The sequence below is a fragment of the Eschrichtius robustus genome, chromosome 3 (assembly GCF_028021215.1).
Source record: "Eschrichtius robustus isolate mEscRob2 chromosome 3, mEscRob2.pri, whole genome shotgun sequence".
In the NCBI taxonomy this organism is placed as follows: Eukaryota; Metazoa; Chordata; class Mammalia; order Artiodactyla; family Eschrichtiidae; genus Eschrichtius; species Eschrichtius robustus.
In genome coordinates, this window is record NC_090826.1 from 166,145,266 (window position 1) to 166,170,273 (window position 25,008).

Sequence of the window (25,008 nt, forward strand, 5' to 3'; positions counted from 1 at the left end):
GCTGGCATAAATAAATATCTTTATCTCTTTCAAATGTGCAAGGGCCAGTTTATCAGCTGTCTTCCCAGACTGAAGAGCAAAGGAAGAACAGAAAAGCAGTTGGAAAAAAAAAAATCTATTAAAAGAAAACAAGTGGCGAAATTGGAAATTATGGGCTACAAAGTATATTTTCCAAAGGGATTTCCCTTTCCCCGCCCATGCACCCTCTGGGGGATTCTTTGGAACTGGATACTCTCAGGTCATAGTCACATAGAGGATCATATACAGGGTCCTTTTAGACACAGTTCCACTTTGCCCCCCAACTTTTCCTAATATTTTAGCTCTTCCACAGTCTCTCAGATACAAAAACCACTCAAGATCTCATTTCTTACCTTAAAGCTATTATTGCTTTTTAATTCTATTTTGCTCTGTGCAGTTTATCATCTTCTAAACTGGACATGTTGCTGCAGGGGATGAGTATTCGTGAAGAGAGTGGTCAGGTGAGGGTGATCAGGCCTGAGAGTGATAAACATCAGCAGAAGCCAAAGGGATGCTGGGAAACAGGCTTGTATAACATGGTCAGCTCTAACTGGTAATCATACATATGCAAAATAAGATACTATTATTCTCACCTCTGCAACTGAGGGGGGGAGAAAAGATAGGATCCAGTGTTGGCAGTAATGCAGGGAAACAGACTCCATAGGCTGCTGATGGCAGTGTAACCGGCTACAAGCTTTTCTGCAGGGCTTTGGCAATGTGGATTCAAAGCTATCCACAGGTGAATACCTTTTGACCCAGAATTTCTACCTCTAGAAATTCATTTTAAGGAAATAATCAGAGATGTAATTATATGCTTATCTATAAGAATATTCATCAGTTTTTTTAAATTAATTAATTAATATATATATATATATATATATTTTTTTTTTTGGCTGTGTTGGGTCTTCGTTTCTGTGTGAGGGCTTTCTCTAGTTGCGGCAAGCGGGGGCCACTCTTCATCGCGGTGCACGGGCCTCTCACTGTCGTGGCCTCTCTTGTTGCGGAGCACAGGCTCCAGACGCGCAGGCTCAGTAGTTGTGGCTCACGGGCCCAGTTGCTCCGCGACATGTGGGATCTTCCCAGACCAGGGCTCGAACCCGTGTCCCCTGCATTGGCAGGCAGATTCTCAACCACTGCGCCACCAGGGAAGCCCCCATCAGTTTTATAACAGAAAATTTTAAGAAAGAGTAAGTTTCTATCACACAGATCTGTGCTCAAATCACAACTTACAAGTTGAATGAACCTGGGCAAATTCCTCAACTTTTTTTAAGCCTCAGTTTCCTCATCTGTAAAATGGGCACAATAACAGTACCTTCTCCTAACCATTTCTCCAGCCATGACTCACCATTTCTCTACATCTCTTGGCAACAAAACTCCTCAAAAGAGTAGGCTACCTGCACTCTCTTTGAAATCGGCTCCCACCAGTTTCTTGCCCTCGCCACTCCAGTGAAACTGATGTTGTCCAGGTCACCAACATTGACTAAATTCAACAAACAATCCTTGGCTCTCATCATAATTGGGCATAATTCGGCACAGTTGGCCCCTCCTTCTGTGACATACTTTTTTCTCTTGGCTTCCAGGACACTGTACACTCCAGATTTTCTTCCTACCTCACATTGGTCACTCCTCCATCTCCTTTGCTGTATCTTCCCTTTTCCCTGCCCTCTTAAGGACAGAGCACCTGGGACTCAGTCCTTGGTCTTCTCTTCTCCATCTACACCCCTTCACCCTCCCTTGATGGTCTCATCCAGTGTCAAGATTTTGAATAATATCTGTATGCAGATGATTCTAATGTATATCTCCATTCCAGACCACTCCCCGAAATACAGGCTGGTTTTTCCAACTGACTACGCAACATCTTTATTTGGATGTCTAATAGGCATCTCAAAATTAATATACAAAACAAAATTAACATCCTTATTTTCACTCCCCAATTTGCTCCACCCATGGCATTCCTACCTCAATTCCGCTCGTCAGGTTGTTCACGACAAAAACCTTAGAGTCATCCCTAATTCTTTTTGTTTTTCTCCCTGTCATACCCTACATCCAATCTCTCAGAAAATCTGTTGACTCTACCTGCAGAATATATCTGGAGTCAGATCAGCTTTTACCACCTTCACCACTACTAGCCTGATCTGAGCCACTATCCCCTCTCACCTGGGTTACTGAAATGGACTCCTAATTAGTGTCCCTGTGACCATCCTTGCCCTCCACCACTTATTTTTAATCAACTGATTTTTTTAAATTAATTAATTAATTTATTTATTTATTTAATTTTGTCTGTGTTGGGTCTTCGTTTCTGTGCGAGGGCTTTCTCTAGTTGCGGCGAGCGGGGGCCACTCTTCATCGCGGTGCGCGGGCCTCTCACTATCGCGGCCTCTCTTGTTGCGGAGCACAGGCTCCAGACGCGCAGGCTCAGTAACTGTGGCTCACAGGCCTAGTTGCTGCGCGGCATGTGGGATCCTCCCAGACCAGGGCTTGAACCCGTGTCCCCTGCATTAGCAGGCAGATTCTCAACCACTGCGCCACCAGGGAAGCCCCCTCCACCACTCTTTTCTCAAGACAGCAGCCTGAATGATTCTTTTACATTTTAAGTTAGATTATGTCACTTTTCTTATCAAATCCCTGCAATGGTGTCCACTTGGAGTAAAAAGCCAAATCCCAGTGAGGGCTTTCAAAGTCCTCCATGATCTGGTTTCCTGATATCACTCTAATCTCATCTTCCACCTCTCTCCCCATTCACTCCCTTCCACTACAGCCACTTTGGTTCTTTTGCTGTTTCTTACCCACACAGACATTCCTGCCTTTAGGGCTTTTGGAGTAGCCACCCTTTTGCCTGGAATGATCTTCCTTCTTATTCCTTTCAAGTCTGCTCAGATAGCACTGTCACATGATGGGTTCCCCAGAGGGCAGCCTCGGAGCTGGAGATTGACATGCAGGAATTTTATTTAGGAGTGCTCTTGGGGTCAACTCCCACATGAGCGAGAGGAAGAAGCGGGGTTGGTCTGTCTCAACAAAGCTGTAAGCCAACCCCACACCGAGCTCTGAAGCTGGCAGAGTTAGAGTGAGGGGCTAAGACACTCTCTACCTGATTCAACCAGACATTGGATTGAATTGACCATTGGAAGGCAGCTGTAGGGAAGGGACCAGGCGACTGTCTTCAGCAGAGGCAGTTCCAGAGGAAGGCTGACAGCTGAGGGATGTCTGCTGGCCGCACTCCCAACAAATTGGGTGAATAAGGTCATCAGCCCTGATGCGGATCATGGGCGGTGCATTACAGCATCCATTATAATCCACCCCTTCTGTGCTCAGATCTACTACTTGATAGAAGTCTGGGGAGCAGCTCCTCCAGAATTCCAGGAGGCTTCTTTCTGAGGGGAAACGTACAAGAGAGAGGTTAAGGGGATGAACCATAGCCCCTGGCATTGGCAGATTGTCTTGGGGCAACAGCTGAAATTTATTTTCTCTCCTTCCCCGTATTACCCATTCTAGAGTCCCCTCACCTGCAAATAGCACCTTTGCTGATCTAGGTGGCTTACCTGGTGGGTGACCCAGCCCCTCGTCTCTGATGGTTCTGTTCCCTGTCACCATGCCCGTCTCAGCCATAGCTTCTAGACTTGTCCAGCAGCTGTCAAAATTGGGTGAGGAAGTATCAAGAGTCACCCAAATGGATCCCCTGCATGCCACATTGTTCTTCTTGCCCCAAGTGTGGAATAGCCATCCTGCCTTCTCTACTGGTCAGGGTCTGTCACTCCTGCCAAGATGGGGACTCCTCCTCTTGACTGCTTGTCATGTGGCACGAAGAGCCTGAAGTTCCCAAGGGGCAGCCATAGCCTATAATTCAGTGAGAATTTTTCTGTGTCCCCTAGTGGAAGCATTTCTTCTTTTATAACCGGGATCTCTAACCCTGCAGATCCCAGAGCTGCAGAGACAGGAAGCGCAAATTCCCTGAGTGGATCATTGAGAGTGATGGTAAAGGGAGTCATTCTTGCTTCTACCTCTTGGTTCCCAGATTGAAAAAGGATGTCGCCATCTTAGCAATGCCTTCAAGTTGATGCTTCAACAGCCTATTCCTTCACTCTCTCTGACTAGATAGTATGATGTATGCCTATGGTCATGGGCCTACATTTGCACCTCTTTTACTGCAAAGTGAGTCCCTTGGTTTAATACAATGTTACGTGCGATCTGATGCTGGCAGATTGGAACACTCTAGAAGCACTTGGATAGCAGTACTGGTTGAGGCCCTGCATGGAGAAAAGGCAAAGTCATCAATGGAATATCAAGTCTTGCAACATTAATTGCAAAAAAAAAAAAAAGAGAGAGAGAAAGGAAGGGAAGGAAAGAAAGGAAGGGAAGGAGGGGAAGAAGAAAGGAAGGAAGGAAGAAAGAAAACTTTAAAATAGAGCTGTACTTCCTCATCAATGAAATATTATACTTTGTAACTACTGAAAACTATGTTCTAGAAGACTAGTTAGTAACATAGTCTGTGCTGTTATGTGAGAAAAGCTGTTTATAAAACATTTTATACACAAAACAATCAGTACAATTTGATTTTGTAAATCTATGTGAGCATAGAAAAATATTCAATAAATGGTAGTTGTTATATTCTACATTCATCTATTAGGGCCCCAGTGCTTTTCTCATACATTGAGTAAGCTATAAATTAAAGTCATAACACATTAATCATTTATGTGTCAGAATTTAATGCAAATGTTCTCCATCTTTTATCTCTTCGTTTGCACAGAAGTTTTAAATTTTAAAATATTCAAATCTGTTCATCTTTTCCTCACTGATAGCTTCTCTTGCTTTAAAGCCATGAAAAATTGTCATTCCTGCACCGACCTAATAAATGTTATATTTTCTGCTAGCTTTTCTATTTAAAAAATTTAATTGCTACTCCTTGCAAGGTAGCTGGTTGGTTTCCTCAGGGATGATAGCAAAGAAAAGAGTCAGAGTTGATCTCTGTTGCTGGCAGGTTGGACATATACCACAGTAGCTAGATCAGCCTTGGTGAGGGGGATCCCATGCTGTTGGGCTCATGCATAGCCTCTGTCCCTCACAATATGGCTACTCATGCACCCAGTGTGCCAGCAGATATGACAGAGGTGGGTTGACTTGAACGGGCTGAGTCAGTTTTGCCTACCTCGTTGTTTCATTCTTCTTCTTTGGTAAGTACTATCTCATAGGCATGCTAGCCAATTACCTTCACCCTGCATGCCGGTTCCCACATGTCCATCCAAGTGTCTCCACCACAGACTTCCTAATCCTGATCTTCAACTCTTTCTCTTTCAAGGCCACTGACCAAGCCATTCACCACTGCCCATGAGTTTTTATTTATTCCCAAACCCAAGACACTTCTTTCTTTCACACAAATTGGATGACAGATTCAGTGCCTGAAGGTCTTGCCATTGAGAGGATTTCTCTTTCCATTGTCTTTCGGATCACCCCAGAATGATACTGTAGTGCAGCTACCCATGCATTTTCAGCTCGTACCCACATATCAAGACAGCTCATCCATGAACCTCACTAAGGATTTTCCCTCCTCCATTAGCTGGTCATCATCTGGTATCCAGGGATCCACATGGAACCGTGGGAGTGAGCTGAGGGAGAGGGGCTGGTGCAGCAGTGATGGGTGGCCTGTGTGTCTGGGTCACCAACTTGTGTAGATCACTTATACCCATCATTCCTGCTCATGGTTGACCCTGGATGCAGCATTTCCGTCTTACTACTTCTGGGACTGCCTGACCTTATGATTCCAACGGCTCTGACAGAACCCAGCTCATGCTGAGCAGTTCTGGCTTCCTGGCCACTTGTTGTCCCATGGTCAGGTGTCTGTCTCTATTAGGGCCTAATAGCATGCCAGGAGCTTTCTAGAAAGGTGTTTAATTCTCTATGGCAGATGGCATGGCCTTGCTCCAGAACGCTGGGGATCTGCATTGTGATTCTCCCATCGGGACTTGTCATAAATTCCACATGACGTCTTTTTCTACCACTGATACCTCTAGGAACATAGGGTCTGCCAGATCATGTGGCCCAAGTAGCAGGACTGCTTGCACTGCAGCCTGGACATTCTCTGCAGAGCCCTTTCCTGCTCTTAGCCCCACTTAAAGCTGACAGGCTTTCATGTCACCTGGTATACGGGTTGAAGTGATATTCCCAGGTTTGGAATATGCTGCCTGTGAACAGGTGTTGGATTTCCTTCTTTGTGGTGGGAAATGCAAGAGCCACTAATATATCCTTTACTTTGGAGGGGGGATGTCTCAGCATGCCCCAGACCCCTAGACCCCTAAAAACGTTACAGACATGTGAGACCTCTGAATCTTCATAAGGTTTTTCTCCCACTCTCTGGGATGCATGTGTTACAAAGGTCTCTAATGAGCTAGTCACTCCTTGCTCATCTGGTCCAACTAGCATGATGTCATCAATATCCAACCAGTCCAGGTCTCTTGGGACCACATAATGCCAAGAGTGGGAGCATTAACATAGCCCTGAGGCAAGACTGTAAATGTAGGGACTTCCCTGGTGGCTAGTGGTTAAGACTCCGCGCTCCCAATGCAGGGGGCCCGGGTTCGATCCCTGGTTAGGGAACTAGGTCTCACATGCATGCCACAACCAAGAGTTAGCATGCCACAACTAAAGAGCCAGCGAGTTGCAACTAAGGAGCCCACCTGCTGCAACTAAGACCTGATGCAACCAAATAAATAAATATTTAAAAAAAAAAAAGGGGACTGTAAATGTATATGATGTCTGTTCCAAGTGAATCAACTGTTCTGATCCTCTTTCTGGTAGGGATAGAAATAAATGCACTCATTGGTTCCCTGGCCACATATTATGTACCTGAAGATATGCTGATTTGCTCTAGCAAAGATATAACATCTGGCAGAGCAGCTGCAGATAGGTCTACTGCTTGGTGGACTACAGTAATCTCTTGTCATCCTCCAGGATCTGTCTGACTTTTGCAGGGTGCAGACTAATGATTAAATGGAGACATGTTGGCGACCACCAGCCCTGTATCCCTTAGACTCTGAATTGCTTTTGTAATTACTTTGTATGAATTGCTATCATCCTCCCTGGGATGCACTATTGCTTTTTATTTACTATCTTGGCTCATGGGGGGCAGGAGTGGTGCAAGAAAGGGAGTTTCAAAGGCCTTTCCACTAAATAGCTTTTATTCCACAGGCCAAGGAACCAAGATATGTCCATTCAGAGACTAGGGAAGTGACCACCTGGTGGGTCCATGGACCCAGTGGGCACACTGGGGGCCAGACCTGGGCCAGCCTCCACTTACTAACTGGCCCCCATATGCACCCACTGTAACAGGGTTCTCATGATGATACTTCAGGTATCAGGGTCTCAACTCAGACCCCACGCCCAACAGTCCTTGAAAGAGTATTCCCTTTTCTCAGTATCTGACTACCCAAACAAGTAGCCACAGTTCCCTTTTGGGAAAGGTTTGGGCAATGCCTCCATGTACATCACCATGGTGTTACAGGGTACTTCCTACTGGGGACCTGACCTTTCTTTCAATGCATGAGTTCTAGGTCTGAAAACTAGTTCCTTCCTGGAAACTGAGCAAGGGATCGTGGCTTTTTATTGGGGCTGCCATCCTTGGATTACTCATCATCAGACTGAGCAGAACACTTTTGCCCAATTACTTCTGTTGTGTTCTACTAACCATCTCCACAACTCTCTGGGGGCCAGAGTCCCCTGGCTGCCACTCCAGCCTTGCTACTCATTAGGATAATTGCATCCACCTGGCTACTGAGGGTGAGATACCGCATCTGGTCCCTGTTGTTTCAGGGTCCTATCATCCCCACTATCATTAGTGAGCTGGGTTCTGTGACGGCATCTCCTACCCTTAGCCCTGGCCTATAGACTCTTAGTGACACTGGTGCCCCTCTCACGCTCACCAGGATACCTCTTACGCTTTGAGGTATCCTCCAGGCCTTCCTATGGGACACAGCCACCTGGCAGGCTTTTCTGTTGCACATAGTATATCAGTTCTAACGTGCCCACTTCTCTGAGCCCTTTATTCCCATCTTCCATCATCTGCCACGGCTATTCTGGCATTTCTACCTCACTTAGTGTGGGCTATCAGTTTTCCATGTTTCTAAGAACCATCCTAGCAGCATGTTCACTCTCTCACCCTGGAATCTTGCCAGGGCACTAAATCCTATGTCCTGAAAGACTGCTCCCAAATTGAAAATCTCTTTTCCGGCTTTTTACATTATCCCTGTTAATCCTGCACCTTCAGAATGCAGTCACCTGCGTGCTCTCACAGCAGCTCCTGGTGTATGTTGGTAGGTTTAGCAGGTCCTCTGGAGTAGGAGCCCTATCCTACCTTATCAGGCCTAGCTTGTCTCTGTCCAGGTTATGCTGTGGCTTTACCTTAGGTATTAGCCTAGTGGTCAGGAGGGCAGATGGTGGCAGATTCTATAGGAGGTGTGTGTCCTGCCAGGGAGAGTCCCCTGCATCCTCTCTAAGCAAGGGGGCAGTGCCAGCCCTTCTTAGGGAGAGGTGGGCCACTTCTGCAGGCTCCGAGGGTTCAGGTAACCTGGAAATTCAAGGTTTTGGGGTACATCAACTCAGATATTCACATTCCATGTGTCGAGGTTCCATTCTTTCCCAGTAAGGGCTCTGTCCTGTCTACGTTGGGAGTTTGACCATCTTTGGTGTTCGCTACTCTTGTGATTAAGTCTTGGACCTGCTCTTCTGCTTTCCCTGTCCTCCAGGCACAGGTGAGCGTCTCCTTATATGTTCCCAAGGAGGTCCTCTGGCTTTCACACCAGGTTTTTAATTGCTGATTAATCCTTCTCAATATTGCAAAGTGTTAATTATTCTAATTCCACTGTCCCAGTAGTTACCATTTCCCCCATATTTCTCAAATGCCTGATATATCACACCCACTAGTGCCATTCCCTTCCACCAGAATACTATCCCAGTTTACCATCAGTGAAAGGTTTAACAAGTTCACTCCTACCTAACTAGGTAAGGCAGGGTCCTTACTGTCAGCTGGATGATGGGTGATCTAATTCCAAAATCCTATCTTAGCACCTTCTTTCTTCAACCACTGCTGATACCAATAGTCATAGGTTGAATTCCCAGGGAAGCAGATCCTAAGGTAGGTATCAACACAGAAGAAGTTATGTTAGGAAGCGCTCTTGATATCAACACCTCTGGATGGGAAGTGAAGGGGGCAGGATTGTATACAGGGAGAAGTTGGTTGGACCACAGTGCAGCCTCAGTGAGGCCTTAGCCAGGCCCATGTGAAGATCTAAAGCTGGACTGACCCTTTGGAGTAGTGTCAAGCTGGGGCAAGGGAGCAGGTCTTTGAATCCTCACATTAACCAATCATTGGGTGTAGGCTGCCCCTGAAGCCAGTGTGATCTTGGGTAAGGTGACTTTCTCCATCAAAGGCAATTTCCAAAAAAGCTGAAGTCTGTCAACACTCCCAGCAGCTGGGGGAAAAGTCTTCAGTCCTGAAGGGGTACTTGGACAGCACCAGAACTTCTACTATAATCCTAATAAATAGATAAATAGACCTGACTATCCTATTTACTTAGTGAGACAACCCATGCCACTTCTTCATAGTCTATCCCTGCATCCTGAGCACATAGATTAGGATCAAATGACCACATGATAGGGGCTGAAAAAATATTTATTGAACAAATGCACAAGAAAATAAATACCTAACTTGTTGGGTTATTGTGAGGATTGAATTGAGTTGATGAATATGAAGTAATTAAACAGGCCAGACACACAGTAACCACCATGTTACCTATTATTATTATAGAGTTTAGAGACTTAGACCAACATGGTAATAGTGATTGTCTCTGACTAGTGGGATTATGGGTAATTTTTATTTTGTTCTTTGGAATTTTTGTATTTCCCAAACTTTCTATGATAAGCACATTTAATTTTGCAATCAGGAAAAAATGGTAAATTACTAAATTAAAAGAAAATTTAGTTGGGAATTTCTGTACAGTAAAGAGCATGAAATTTTTTTTTTTTTTTTAACTTTGGGTTATTATTTATTTATTTATTTATTTATTTATTTATTCATGGCTGCGCTGGGTCCCCGTTGCTGCGCGAGGGCCCTCTCCCGTTGCGGCGAGCGGGGGCCGCTCTTCATCGCGGTGCGCGGGCCTCTCACTATCGCGGCCTCTCCTGTTGCAGAGCACAGGCTCCAGATGCGCAGGCTCAGCAATTGTGGCTCACGGGCCCAGCCGCTCCGCGGCATGTGGGATCCTCCCAGACCAGGGCTCGAACCTGTGTCCCCTGCATTGTCAGGCAGACTCCCAACCACTGCGCCACCAGGGAAGCCCAAGAGCATGAAATTTTTAATGGACATCATCTCTCTGTATCAAAAAGAACAACTGGTTTGACAGCAAATTTCAAATGGTCCTTTCTTAAGGTTGACCTCTAAGTTTCTGAGTACCTACAACTGTGCCTGGCACAGAGCAAGCACTCAGTAAATATTTGTTTGAAAATTAACAGAGAAGAACAGAGAAGGAGATTGGCACCATAGGGGTTAGGAGGTATCCGTCCTACTGTTGAAAGCAGCATTGTCAGACTGAGAGGTTTTTAAAATGCATTGCTCTGGTCTCAGTTTTCCTATATGTCAAGGTGATAATAAATACCTGTGTCCCTCTCTGACCTTTTAGTGACCTCATGAAACTGCTTCAAGAATAAATGACTTCAATGCTATCCCTATCAAAATCCCAGCTGCCTTTTTTGCAGAAATTAACAAACTGATCCTAAAATTCACATAGAAATCCAAGGTACCCAGAATAGCCAAAACAATCTTGAAAAAGAACAAAGTTGGGGGACTCATACTTCCTGATTTCCAAACTTTTCTACAAAGGTCAAGACAGGTGTGGTACTGGCATAAGGATAGAGATATAGACCAATGGAATAGAATCAAGAGTCCGAAATACGCCCTCACATATGGTTAATTGATTTTTAAGAAGGGTGCCAAGAATTCAAGAGGGAAAAAAATAGTATTTCCAACAAATGGTATAGGGACAACTGGATCTCCTCATGCAAAAGAATGAAGCTGACCTCCTATATCACACCATATAAAAATTAATTCAAAGTGGGTCATACATCTAAGTGTAAGAGCTAAATTATAAAACTGTTTGAAGAAAAAAAAGAAATAAATCTTCATGACCTTGGATTAGGCAATGGTTTCTTAAATATGACAATACAAGCACAAGTGACAAAGGAAAAAATAGTTAAAAATAAATTGGGGGCTTCCCTGGTGGCGCAGTGGTTGGGAGTCTGCCTGCTAGTGCAGGGGACACGGGTTCGAGCCCTGGTCTGGGAGGATCCCACATGCCGCGGAGCAACTGGGCCCGTGAGCCACAACTACTGAGCCTGCGCATCTGGAGCCTGTGCTCCGCAACAAGAGAGGCCGCGATAGTGAGAGGCCCGCGCACCGCGATGAAGAGTGGCCCCCGCTTGCCGCAACTAGAGAAAGTCCTTGCACAGAAAGGAAGACCCAACACAGCCATAAATAAATAAATAAATAAATAAATAAATAAATAAATAAAATTTTTAAAAAATAATAATAATAAAATAAAATAAAATAAATTGGACCCCCATCAAAAGTAAAAGCTTTTGTGTTTCAAAGGATGCCATCAAGAAAGGGAAAAGACAGACCACAGGATGGGCAAAAATATTAACAAATTATATAACTGATAAGGGACTTATATCTAGAATATATAAGGAACACATACAACTTGACATAAAGACAACTCAATTTAAAAATGGGCATAGAGGACTTCCCTGGTGGTGCAGTGGTTAAGAATCCGCCTGCCAATGCAGGGCACATGGTTTCGAGCCCTGGTCCGGGAAGATCCCACATGCCGCGGAGCAGCTAAGCCCGCGTGCCACAACTACCGAGCCTTTGCTCTAGAGCCCGCGAGCCACAACTACTGAGCCCGCGTGCCACAGCTACTGAAGCCCGCGCACCCAGAGCCCGTGCTCCGCAACAAGAGAAGCCACAGCAATGAGAAGCCCGCGCACCGCAACGAAGAGTAGCCCCCGCTCGCCACAACTAGAGAAAGCCCGCGCGCAGCAACGAAGACCCAACGCAGCCAAAATTTAATTAATTAATTAATTCAAAAAAAAAAATGGGCATCGGATTTGAATAGACATTTCTCCAAAGAAAATATATATATGGCTGATAAGCACATGAAAAGATGCTCAACGTCGTTAGTCATAATGGAGATGCAAATCAAAACCACAACAAGGTATCGCTTCATCATTGGATGAAGCTCTAATAAAAACAAGGAACAAAACCAAGAGTTGGGGAGGATGTGGCAAAATCAGAACCCTGCTACACTGCTGGCGGGAATGTAAAATGGGGCAATTGCTTTGGAAGACAATGTGGCAGTTCCTCAGAAAGTTAAACATAGAGTTACCACATGACCCATAAATTCTACTCCTACATATATACCCAAGATAATTGAAAACCTATGTTTACACAAGAACTGATGCACAAATGTTCATAGCAGCATTATTCCTAATATTCAAAAGGTAGAAACAACCCAAATGTCTGTCAATGGAAGAATGGATAAACAAAATCCATACAATGGAATATTCTTGAGCCATGAAAAGGAATGAAGTACATATTAAATGAATACATACTAAAACATGGATGAGGCTTAAAAACATGCTATGAAAAGGCCACATATGGTATGACTCCATTTATATGAAATATACAATAGAGTCATGTTTATAGGGAGAAAGCCGATTGGTGGTGGCTAGTGGATGGGGAGAAGGATAAGGGTAGGGGAAGGGGGGATGAGAAGGGACACCTAATAGGTTCAAGTTTCCCTCAGCGGTGATGAACATGTTCAAAAATTAGGTAGTGGTGATGGTTGCACAATTCTGTGAATATACTAAAAACCACTGAATTGTACATTAAAAGGGTGAATTTTACGGTATATGAATTACATCTAAGTTCTTTTTTTTTTTTTTTAAAGGTAAATGACACAGGAGCTATCCCTTGAACCAGAGAATTGGAGGCTGGACTAGGGCCAACTTCAGGGGATGGGAAGTCCCTGAAGAGTCACAGGGCAGCCTGAGCCTTCTCCTTCTTGCTCACAGCACAGGTACTCACATACCTGTTCCCTGCAGGACACACCTGGCTCTGTGCCCTCTATCAGGTTGTTAAACGGCTTTCAGAGCCTGAGTTAGCTGGCAGCCGTGTGAGCTGCCAGCCACGCTGAGTGACTCTTAAAGAAGGGCCTGAGATCCGTTCAAACAGCCCATCTAGGAGGCTTTTGTTTCCTTGCCCGGAGCGTCCCTACCACCTGCCTCCATCCTCAGCCCCTCCTTCTCACGCCGCCTCCACCATAGGACCTTCCGGGTTCCTGCAGGCCTCTTTATCTCCTCCACAATCCCAAAGGTCATCTACTTCACCAGATCTGGTTGATCAAAAACACCACCAGGGATGATTTTTTTTTTAAAAGACAGATTCCTGAGGTTCACCCGGATGAAATTCTGAGTCAGTAGGTCGGGGGTGGGCCTGGAAGTCGTGAAGCTGTCCCAGGTGATTGTGCTGATCAGCCTGACTTGGGAACCTTTGATCCAGTTCACCCTCCCACCCAGTGCTTCCACATCCCTGCCAAGCGGTTGACTCAGCTTTTCCAAGGAGTTTTCCCTGACTCGCCTCCGGAGTCAGGCGCTCCACCCAAGTGCTTCGAAAATGCTGTGCTCATCACTGCCCCTGTCTTAGTGCAAATGATGAATTGTCATTGTCTGTTTAAATGTCTCACTCCCCCACTTGACTAAAAGCTCTTTGAAGAAGGGGACTGTGTCTTGTTTAATGTTTTACCCCCAATGCCTGACTCATAGTAAAGACTCAATACATTTATTGAATGAATGAATGAATGAACACCACCAGAAATCTACTAATATAACCATTAGCTAAAGCAATTGGTACAAAGAACTTGACAGTGACAATATTTACTCGGCTATTATGTGTAGGGAATTAGAATTTGATGGCTACCTCAGCTCTGAAGATGTGACTGCAAGCTAGCTGCCCTTTGGAGAGAAGTCTCACAAGAGCATCATTTAGGAAGACGAACCATTTACTAGAAGGGTGTGAATGTATTCCCTGGGACCAAAAATAAGCATTGAACTAAACTCTATTGTCTGTAAGTACTAGAGAAAATTAAAGTAGGAGCTGATTATTTCTCATCCCGAGAGGATTTAGATTCACCCATTTATCCAGCCAAGGGCAGATTCACGTTTTGAGGGGCCTCAAACAATTTTGGAGGCGCTCTTTAAGGAAGATCTTCTTTCTCTGCCACCCACGAACTTCTAGTGCCAGGAGCCTAGGACATGCTCATTTCTGTGACACCACATCTGACCCTGCTCCTTTGTGACATGCCACGTGAGTCTTCAAAGTGGGTGGTGGGAGTATTCCTGTAAGCTGTTCCTACACTGGGACAGCTAGCAATAACTCTACACTTAAATAACAGCATACCATATAACTGTGTCCCCCACATTCCATACTAAATGTATTCCCAACACAACTGCCCCTTAGCTGGATCCCTAAATGCCCATGGCCACTCCAATATCCCTTGACAGGAGGGGAAGGTGATGGAGGGGAAGCTGGCGTAGAGACAGAGGTCTTAACTATTAAATATCTTACTTTTGAAATCTTAAAATATCTTACTTTTGAAATTTTAATAAAAACATATAACCATGAAAGCACATAGTAGGGCCTCTCCCAGAGCCTTGGAAGGGGCCAGTGCCAGTGAGGGGCTTAAGCTTAAACTCCTTTGGCTTCACAGTTCAAGGTGCTTCTGCATACAACACCTGTTTATTGAGAATCTATTACATACCAGGTACTGCTGTTGGCACTAGGAATACAGCAATGAACAAAATAATCCAAGTCTCTGACCTGTGGCACTTACACTCTAGTTAAAATAGATCTGTTTCCCTGGCTTTGGAGGACAGGGAAAATGGATGTGTTGGCCACCACTGCCTCCCAATCAATATTCATGGAATGAATAAATGAATGATGAAATGAATGAAACATTTGAGAACTAAAAACTGTTATGCTACTGAGATTTGGTAACTCAAAAATGATATTCAAGACAAATTACAAAGTTGCTCCAAAAGCCAGTGAAAAATTATAGGGATGGTATAATGACATGGGCGTTGCACCATAATTTTCCAGGACCCAGCAGGACTATTGTTCTGACATGTATTAGCATTGGCAGGTAACCAGAGTTTCCTGCCCCTTTCTTTCTACATTGGCACTCCAGCTAGTACACTTCCAAGGTAGGTCCTCCCTCCGGTCTGACAGGTAAAAACAGGGAAGGACAAGGGAGAATCAATCCCCAGTCCTGTGTGGCCGTCGCCTCTGCTTCTGCTCCCTGGCTGCCAGGAGCTGCTGGAGATGTGGCCCTGTCAGCTGCTTATCTCTCACAACCATCTCACAACTGCAGGCAACCTCTCCCTCCCCTCTGGCCCTTCCACTGCCCTTCCCCCCACCTCCCAATTCACAGAGGTAGAAGACAATGCCCACAGTTTCCTGCCAGCAAACCTGCCTGCATCTGAGTCCATCTTCTCCTCTTCCACTCCTGATGAGATTAAAGTCCCAGCTCCACCACTTACGAACTCTGTGACACTAATTGAGGCAATTGTGTGGGCCTCAGTTAAAAACTGGTCCCCACTTAAAAATCGGGATAATAATAGTACCTATTTTATTGGATTGTTGTGGGTATTAAATGAGATAATGGACATCAAAGGCTCAGCAGAAGGCCTCACACAAGAAACTTCCTGTAATTGTGAGCATTAGTCCAAGGCCTTCCTCGGTGTTCTGAGTTCTATCCCATTTTGACTCCTCAGGAACTCCATTTCTATCAGTTAATTCACTCTCCCTATTTCTTCAACGTTTCTTGTACAGGTTCCTACCCATCAGCATTTTTAAAAATTCAATTTACTCCCATTTTTTTAAATGACAATGAAATTAAAAACTTTCCTTGACCCCATACGCCTTCCTCCATCTGTCATTCTATTTTCTCCTCTACTTAACTTTAATTTTTTTTTTTTTAGATTTTTTTATGTGGACCATTTTTAAAGTCTTTATTGAATTTGTTACAATATCGAGTTTTATGTTTGGTTTTTTGACCGCGAGGCATGTGGGATCTTAGCTCCCCAACCAGGGATCAAACCTGCACCCCTCGCATTGGAAGGCGAAGTCTTAACCACTGGACCTCTAGGGAAGTCCCTAACCTTCTTTAAACAGTGGTCCCCTCTCACTGCCTTTCCGTCCTCCCTTTTTTTCTGAATCCACCTACCACTCCTCCAAGCCAGTCTTACCAAGTTCACTAAAATCTTCCTGTGGCTTTGAGACCCCACAGACAATCTTCAGTCTTTTCTTCCTTGGCTTCTCCTCAGCTTCTGACATTGTTAATTGTCCCTTCCTTGAAATGCCTTTTCTTCCCTTGACTTCCATAACATCACACTCTTTCATCTTTGCCTCCTACTTTTCCTCCTCCTATTTTCCCTTGTCAGGTCAGTCTCCTGTGTGAGTTCCTCTTCCTCTGTGGGTTCTTCAGCCTCTGCCCGCCCCTAAGTGGTTATGGTCTCTCTTATTCTAGCCTCAGTCTGCTTCTCTGCTTACTCTCCCCTGTCCCTTGGTTCAGCCCAGTGACTCTGTGGCCTCCTTTATCATCCCATGCTGAAGACCAATAATTTAGTGCCTCCAGCCCAGACCTCTCATCTGGGCTCCAGATGCATACACTATACATTGCCTTCTCCACTTACATTTCCCATAGGCCTCTCAAAGACCATATGTTCAAAAATAAGCTTATCATATTTCCCCATAAACTAGCTTTTCTTCCTGTTTCTCTCTTTCAGTGAGTGGCACCACTCTCTATCCAGTTGCCCAAGCTAGAAACTTGAGAATCTTCCTTCACTTCTCCCTTACCCAATCAATTAACAAGCCTTGTCAATTATTCCTCCTATAAACCCCTCAAATCTATTCACTTCTGTTCATTTCCACTGTCACTACTCTCTTAACAGGCCTGTTTGTTTCCAAACTCCCTCCCTCCCTGTAGGATGAAACCCTGGAGCGTGTTGGGTGGGCCCTGGAGGCACAGGTTGGGCTCCTCGTGATCTGGCCCCTCCCACCTCCCTGACTGGTCACCTTCTCTTCCCTCCAGGCACACTGCTCCACTTTCAGTTTCCAAAAATGCAGGGCCCTTTCTTGCCTTTGGGCCTTTGATCCTGCCCCTGACCATGGCTGGAATAATCTTCGCAGCCTTTAGTTCTCTCAAGATTGGAGTCATCTCTGCACAGCTCCCATATCTACCCCTATTGTAACACTCCCTGCACTGTGTCCACGAACTACCTATTTGCCTGTCTGTCTCCCCTCCAGTGTACAAACTCCTTGAGAAGAGGACGGAATCACCTAGTTCACAGCTGAATCTCTAAAGCTTTAAGTAAGACCAGCAGAAGATAGGTGCCAGACACAGAATTGCCGGATGGATTAGTGACCTGCTTGGGTCTGATGCACATCTGTGGCAGCCTGTTAAAGCAGGGTCCTTAGAGTTGCTGAGTACCCTTTTTAAGCACCTTTTTGCTGATATCTCAGCACCTGCTCTGAACATTCTTTCCACTGTTATCAAGCCCCAAACTCTGGGATACAGGTGAGAAGAGGTGGGATGCCCTCCCTTGGAGGGAACCTAGATTCTCGATTTTTTAAGAAGTCTGCCAGTTCCTTCCCTCATCCATTTACTTTTCCACCTCTCAGTGTTTCTGTGTCCTCACCCACTTTTCCTTCCCTTCTGTCTCAGAAGAGCAGGGATCCCTCCTTCTAACCAAGATTAACTCCTCTATTGAGACCCTTGATCCCATGCCTTTCGGGGACGGCAATTCACCAATTCTCCCTTTTCTCCTCACCTACAAATGCTTCCTCTCTGTGGTCTCATTCCTTCCAGCATACACACAAGCTCAAGTCTCTTTTCTCTTGAAAATCTCCCTCCTTATGGCCTCCTCCAATAGCCTTTGCTGATGAACTCTTTTTAAAAGGGACTTTCTATCATCAAAAGGAAATAAATGTTGGCGAGGATGTGGAAAAATTGGAACCTTTGTGCACTGCTGGTGGGAATATAAATTGGTGTAGCCACCATGTAAAAGAGTATGGAAGTGCCTCAAAAAATTAAAAATTTTGATTTTAATTGATCACATGATCCAGCAATCCCACTTCTGAGCATTTGTCTGAAGAAAATGAAAACACTAATTTGAAAAGATATTTGCACCCCCATGTTCATTGCAGCATTATTTACAATAGCCAAAATATGGAAATAACTGAAGTGTCCATCCATGGACGAATGGATAAAGAAGCTGTGGTGTACATATACAATGGAATATTATTCAGCCGTAAAGCCGAATGAATGAAAACTTGACATTAGGGACAACATGAATGGACCTTGAGGGCATTATGTTAGGTGAAACGAGTTAGAGAAAGACACATACTGTATGCTCTCTCTTACATATGGAATTAAAGAAAAAAAAAAAAACCTCATATAAAAAGAGAACACATTGTGGTTACCAGAGGCAGGGGGAATTGGAGAGGAAAGTGGTCAAAAGGAAACTTCCAGTTATAAGATAAATAAGTACTATGTAATGTACAACATGATGATTTTAGTTAACACTGCTGTATGGCATATTTGAAAGTTGCTAAGAGAGTAGATCCTAAAAGTTCTCAACACCAGGAAAAAAACAAACAAATCTTTTTTGTATCCATATGAGATAATGGATAACAACTTATTGTGCAATCATTTCATAATATATTAAGTCAAGTCATTATGCTGAACAACTTGAACTTGTACAGTGCTATATGTCAATTATATCTCAATAATAGTGAAAGAAAAAAATAAAGAGGAAGGAGGCAGCAAAAAAGACTTTCTATTACACTTCTTGCCTCCATTGTTTTCACCACCCTCTTGCTCCTTCCTCCTTGCCCCCCACTTCAGTTCCCCACCGAAAATGTTCTCTTTAAGGTCACAACGACCTTCTCCAGCCCCAAATCCAAGGCTTACCCCTACACTCTACTGATACAGATGTCCCAGGTTTTCTGCCTCACCTTCCTCGTGATCCAACAAGAGTTTATTGAGGGCGATTCTGTATGCAGCCTTGTGCTGAGGGATGAGAGGTGACCCAAAGTGTAAGATGGGGTCCTCGAACTTGCAGATGCAATTAAGATAAATACCCCAAAACAGCGTGGAACAGTGGATGGCAGAATATAAAGAAGTGCTAAATTTTGTGGCACAGCCTATACTTCCTATCAGGGATGTAGGAGAACAGCGAGGCTTGACAGCCAAGGAAGTAGACCTAGAGTCTGTCACACAGAGTGAAGTAAGTCAGCAAGAGAAAAACAAATAACGCATATTAACACATATATGTGGAATCTAGAAAAATAGTACAGATGAACCTATTTCCAGGTCAGGAATAGAGACGCACATGTAGAGAATGGACGTTGTGGACACAGCGGGGGAAGGGGAGGATGGGATGAACTGGAAGATTAGGTTTGACATAAATACACTACCATGTGTAAAACAGATAGCTAGTGGGAACCTGCCGTATAGCACGGGGAGCTCAGCTCAGCGCTCTGTGATGACCTAGATGGGTGGGATGGGGGGGCGTGGAATGGGAGGGAGGTCCAAAAGGGAGGGGCTATATGTATACATATAGCTGATTCACTTTGTTGTACAGCAGAAACTAACACAACATTGTAAAGCAATTATACTCCAAAAAAAAAAAAAAATCTAATAAATGACTTTGTTCTAAGCCAAAGAAATAAAAAGGAAATGCTAGTCAAGTTTAAGCTGTGAGCAAGGCTACACTGTGTATAATGGGCAGGATTTGCGGGGGTGGGAGTAGGGTTAGGGAGCAAGGGCCTAGTTAGGGTAAGACATGAGCAAAGGGCTCCCACCCAAGCTCCGTTCAGATTTTTTTCTTCACGCTGAAGTGTAAATGACTGACAAGAGCTTAAAATGTAACCTGTAAGTTGTACTTGCATTTTACACTAAAGCCTTCAACTAAGAGGATGCAGCCCTTATGATAGATAGAATTCACCTACCCTGAGTTGGAACAGAATATCAGAGTAAAAATCACTTACTCATCCCTCCCTCTCTGACTGTTTGGTTTGCCAGTTTTCCTATATAGGAACATATATGCCATGAATATGCCAGCTCTGTTGTACAAATATTTTCCTTGATCTGAGGTCAGACCCGGTCTCAGCCTGCCTCAGCACACACAGCCTTACATCCTCCCAGCGGGCTGTTTGTTCTCAGTGTTTGATGTCAATCTCTGTTCAGTGTGCTTTTATACCCGAAGTGTTATTTTAATCCAAACCATGTTTTAAAATCCTCTCTCATTTTGGCAAAATGGCTTTCTCATGTATTGCAAATAAAAATAATATCAGATACTCATGTGTCTCCAAACGCTTGGCATACAATTGCTCTGCTTAATCGTTCACAACAACCCTGTGAAGTAGGTTCTGTTGTTATCCCCATTGACACATGAGGAAACTGAGGCACAAATGATGAAAGAACGTGTCCAAGTTAAATAACTTGCTGTGACGTTAGGGAGACAGGGTTTCACTCAGGAGGTGGAGGTGGGGCTGTATGGCTTCCTCTTGCTGGCAATTCATGCTGCTCTGCCAGCTTCTGATGGCTGCTGGCAGTGGCTGTGGAGCTCCTGCAGCTTTATTTTATTCTATTTTATTTTTTAATTTTAAAAAGTGAAGTATAGTTGATTTACAATGTGTTAGTTTCAGGTGTACAGCAAAGCGATTCAGTTATACATACATACATATCTTTTTTTTCAGATTCTTTTCCCTTATAATTTTAAAATATCGAGTATAGTTCTCTGTGCTATACAGTAGGTCCTTGTTAGTTATCTATTTTATATATAGTAGTGTGCCTGCAGCTTTAGAAATGCTTGCCTTTCACTAGTGTAATGACAGTTTGTAGTATGTAACCTATAACAGAGCTTCTCAAACCATCTGTGTTGAAGGACTAGCTTTATTTTATTTTTTAAAATTTCCAAACCATTGAGTGACAACACTTTTTAAATTGCTATAAAAGTTTCTAAACACTTTCAATTTCTATATTTGTGGTAGATTAACAAGGAGCAATTTGCAGATTAGCACCAGTTCAAGGACTATATTTTGAGTAGCACAGTGCATATCATCACCAAAATCAGTTTCATGCTTTTAGAATTTCATTTCTTTCATTCAATAATATTTGTTAAGTGCTTACTACACAGCAGGCAATAAACCAGGTGCAATAAACAAGAACGTTAGGGCCTTCTCAAAGCTAACATTCTAGCAGGGGAAGCAGACTCGGAAAAACTCACTGCAAATTAATTAGTTTTTTTTAGATAAATGCTAAGAGGAAGATTAGAGTACTCGGAGTTCATATCAGGGTGCCCCAAGCTAGCCTGACAGGTTAAGGAATGTTTCTCTAGGGAATCTTCAATCTTAGAGCAGAAAGATAAGCAGGGGGTGCGAAGCTCATAGTGGGGGAAAAAAGCTTCTGGGCAGAAGAAAGGGCCTATGCAAGGACCCTGAGGCAGAGAGACAGATGGGAGGCTGCTGAAATAAAGCCCTGCAGGTCTCTAACGGTCATGCCAAGGCTTTTACGTTTAATCTTAAGAGCTATGGAAAGCTCTGGAAGAGTTTTAAGCAGGGGGGTAAAATGGTCAGATTAACCTTTTAAAAAGAACACTTACTTTCCCATTAATTTAAACACAGTGAGTTTTCATAACAATTGCAATGGGGAATTAACAATCTATTATAGAAATATTCACATATGAACAAAAAGTTTGGGACTGTTCTCATATAGCAAGGGTTATTGTGATTCCTGTGCCTGGAAGAACACATCACGGGGACAGTAACGTCTCCAAAGAGGTCAGTACGTTCTACCTCTGCGCCCTTCCCTCAGCCGCGCCATCCTCTCAATAGCATCTTAAGGAGAGGAGCTGTGGGAGGTATGTGACTAAACTGCACCCATTCCTCGCTCTTCTGCACTCACACAACCACACTGTAGTTCAAGTTAGCCGTGCGCCCAGCTAAGGCTCATTTTTTAAGCCGATTGAGAGTGACCACGTGACCCTGTTCTGGCCAATGAAAAGACAGCAGAGATCTGCTTAGCGTTCAGGGAAAACTTTTGCTTTCCAGGTAAGAGGAGACCACTGTCTGGCTAGTGTGGCCCTTCCCCTTCTTCCTACCTTAAAAATGAGTCCAGAGGTGCTGCAGCTACCTTGCCACCATGAGGCAACAAGCACAAGGAAGAAATCCAACATGGTAAGGTTGGTGGAGCAGAAAGGAAAACCTGAGTCTTGCATGACTCGGGCCAGACCGCCCACTTCCGGTCTCCTCGTTCTGTGAGAGAAATAAAGCTCTGTGTGCTGAAGCCGCTGTTAAGTCTGGTTTTTTGATTCTGGCAGTTGAAAGTAATTGAGCTTTCCAACTGGAGATGGATGGTCCACAGAATCAGATCAAACTGCATAGCCCAGTATTCTCCCCCCGTGACTGTTCCCATCTTTGGACATTTAGATATTTCAAAGGAAAAAGGCTTTTCTTTTCTTTCTGACAACCGGTCACCCTTCTCACCGGGAGCTGTAACTGGATAAGTAGCTCTGCCTTGTATCCTTTGTTTCCTAAAAGGGGAAGGGCAGGCAGTGAGGCTTCGGGTGGAAAATGCTGATATACTACACCACATCAGAATGTGCTGTTCTCATTTATTTTTTAATACAAACCCATCTTTGCATGTGGGCACTGGCAAAGAATTGATGGTTATGAAATATTGGGCGACGGTGGTAATATAGGAGGTAAGTGACACACAGCAAAGGAATCTTGTCTTCAAATTACACAGAACGCAAACCCATTGTGGTTCATGACATAGCTCCCACGTTTTTTCCATATTTATCCAACAGGGCTCCAGTGAAATTAATCATGCGTTCCATTTGTTAAGTGAATATGTAGAATTAGGGGACGGAGTTGTGTAAAGCAGCATGTAAAAGTCATGGGAAGGTACAGCCTCCGGCCTGCTACTGCCTGCTGATCACTTCCTTTGGCACCATTGAGCTCTGGTGAGGACCAATAAGAATGGTTTATACAACATTCAGGGATGAAGTTCAGGAAGTGGTTGTCACAAATGATGGATGCTACAGTTACTATATTCGGCACCAAAGGGATTCATTTATCTTTACAGACATACAGGAGCAGAGCGGGTGCATTCAAAGGTAGTCTTCTGGGCAGAGAAGACATTGCAATTCTAGCCACACGCTGTCAAGAAACCCATATGTCTACAATGTAAAGGGCTTTTTAAGATTACAAGCTGTCTTTCAAGCAACACAGCCTCTACTAAAAATAATTCTATTTGATCAAAGTAGGAAGAATGCTACTGGTTGCTATCTCAGGGGCAAAGATAGACTCAAAACAGTATAATCTCTCATGCCCACAAAAGGACCCCATGAAGGGCTATCTGTCAAAGGAGAGATGTTTCAAAGGAGCACATACTCTACTGGGGTGGCCAACTGAAAATATAAAATACTAAAATATGTGTGTAATGAAATCTCCGTGGCTTATAATGAGGGTAAAATCCCCCTGATGGGGTCTGGCTGAAACTCCAAATTAAGAGACTGAAGCTGAAATCCCTATGACCTTGAGGCAGCAGCTGAAGACTTTAATGTATGTTCATTTTCGGTCACTAAATGTTTGTAACATCTGGAGCATGATTAATGCCTAAAAAGGTTGAAGAACTTCTAATGACATTAATAGCCATTGGTTACACTGAAGAGTGGTCCTGCTGCCAGAAAAACAAATGACCAGGCACTTAAAGCCTCTATCAGGGTGGAAAAAGGCATTTTGCCAAATTTAGTCACCTCTTGGAAACTGTGTGGTCAGTTTTCTGAACTATATTTGAACTCCAGAAGTCCATAGTTGTTTCCCTGGGTAAAACAGCCTTCCTTGTATTTCAAGGAAATTTAAAAATCTTTGGAAAGTCTAAAAAGTTCTATGATCCCAATTTTGGAAAAGGGGAAATACTATAAATATATGTACAGAAAAATACACTAGAAAAAAAATTTTAAGTTAACAGCAGTTACATGGGGTAGCAGAATTACTATTTGTTAGGCATCTCATATTTCCTGAATTTTCTAATATGAACATACATTATTTTTATAACCAGAAAAGTTTATAAACCATTTTTAAGATGGAAAAGACTTCTGAAAAAGCAGGTAACCTTCTACAGAGGAGAAAGATGAGTTGATTCTACTTTTGCCACTCATTAGCTGTGTAACCTTGGTACTAGAGGTAACACTTATAAGATTAAGTGAAATGGTATATACAAAGCACCCACAATACTTGGAGGCATATAGCAGATGCTTAATAACTGGCAGTTTGCATCATTATTCTTGCTCAAATCATATTCAGTGTTCAAAACCATATTCAGATAGCACCAGGTATAAAATTCTATTTTGCTGGGAAATTTACCTGAATTTCGAGGTGAAAGAAAACTGTCCTGAAAACAGGACAAAATAGTATTCCTCGTATAGCTCCAAAGCCTGGGATTCCATGGCAAGGAGAGAGGTAATAGGAGGGGGATGTGACGGTGTTGACAGGGTGCCAGTGTTGGGGACCAGAATCAGGCTCCCTTTCACCTCCCACTGGCTTCCAGACAGATAAAAATTGTGAGGCTCTCATGAACATTTGTCAGGGATCCCCGTGCCTGGGGTCAGGTGCAGTGACATGGGACACAGCAACTGCCATGGCCGCAGCTGTTGGCCGTCAGCCCTGCCAGGGCTATTTCAGGTTTCTCCAAGCGTTCCTTGCCCCACTAAGCAAAGCTTCCAGAAATGCTTTGAACTATTCAAGGACGAAAAGGCCCTTATGGCCTCCATTCCTAGGAGGCCAGCCTTCTGCTAACTAAGCCACAGTGAGGGTAAGGTTTC

At 43.9% G+C, this 25,008-nt stretch overlaps 1 protein-coding gene across 1 annotated transcript; it reads right to left on the reverse strand.

Moving 5' to 3' along the window:
• Window positions 1-2,946: 2,946 nt before the first annotated feature.
• On the reverse strand, window positions 2,947-22,692 carry LOC137761606 (uncharacterized). The gene is made up of 3 exons (XM_068538529.1): window positions 22,282-22,692; window positions 3,558-3,646; window positions 2,947-3,389 (listed from the first exon to the last, which is right to left on the reverse strand). The coding sequence occupies exons 1-3, from the start codon at window positions 22,593-22,595 to the stop codon at window positions 3,112-3,114; spliced, it is 681 nt and encodes a 226-aa protein (XP_068394630.1). The 5' UTR covers window positions 22,596-22,692; the 3' UTR covers window positions 2,947-3,111.
• Window positions 22,693-25,008: the final 2,316 nt, after the last annotated feature.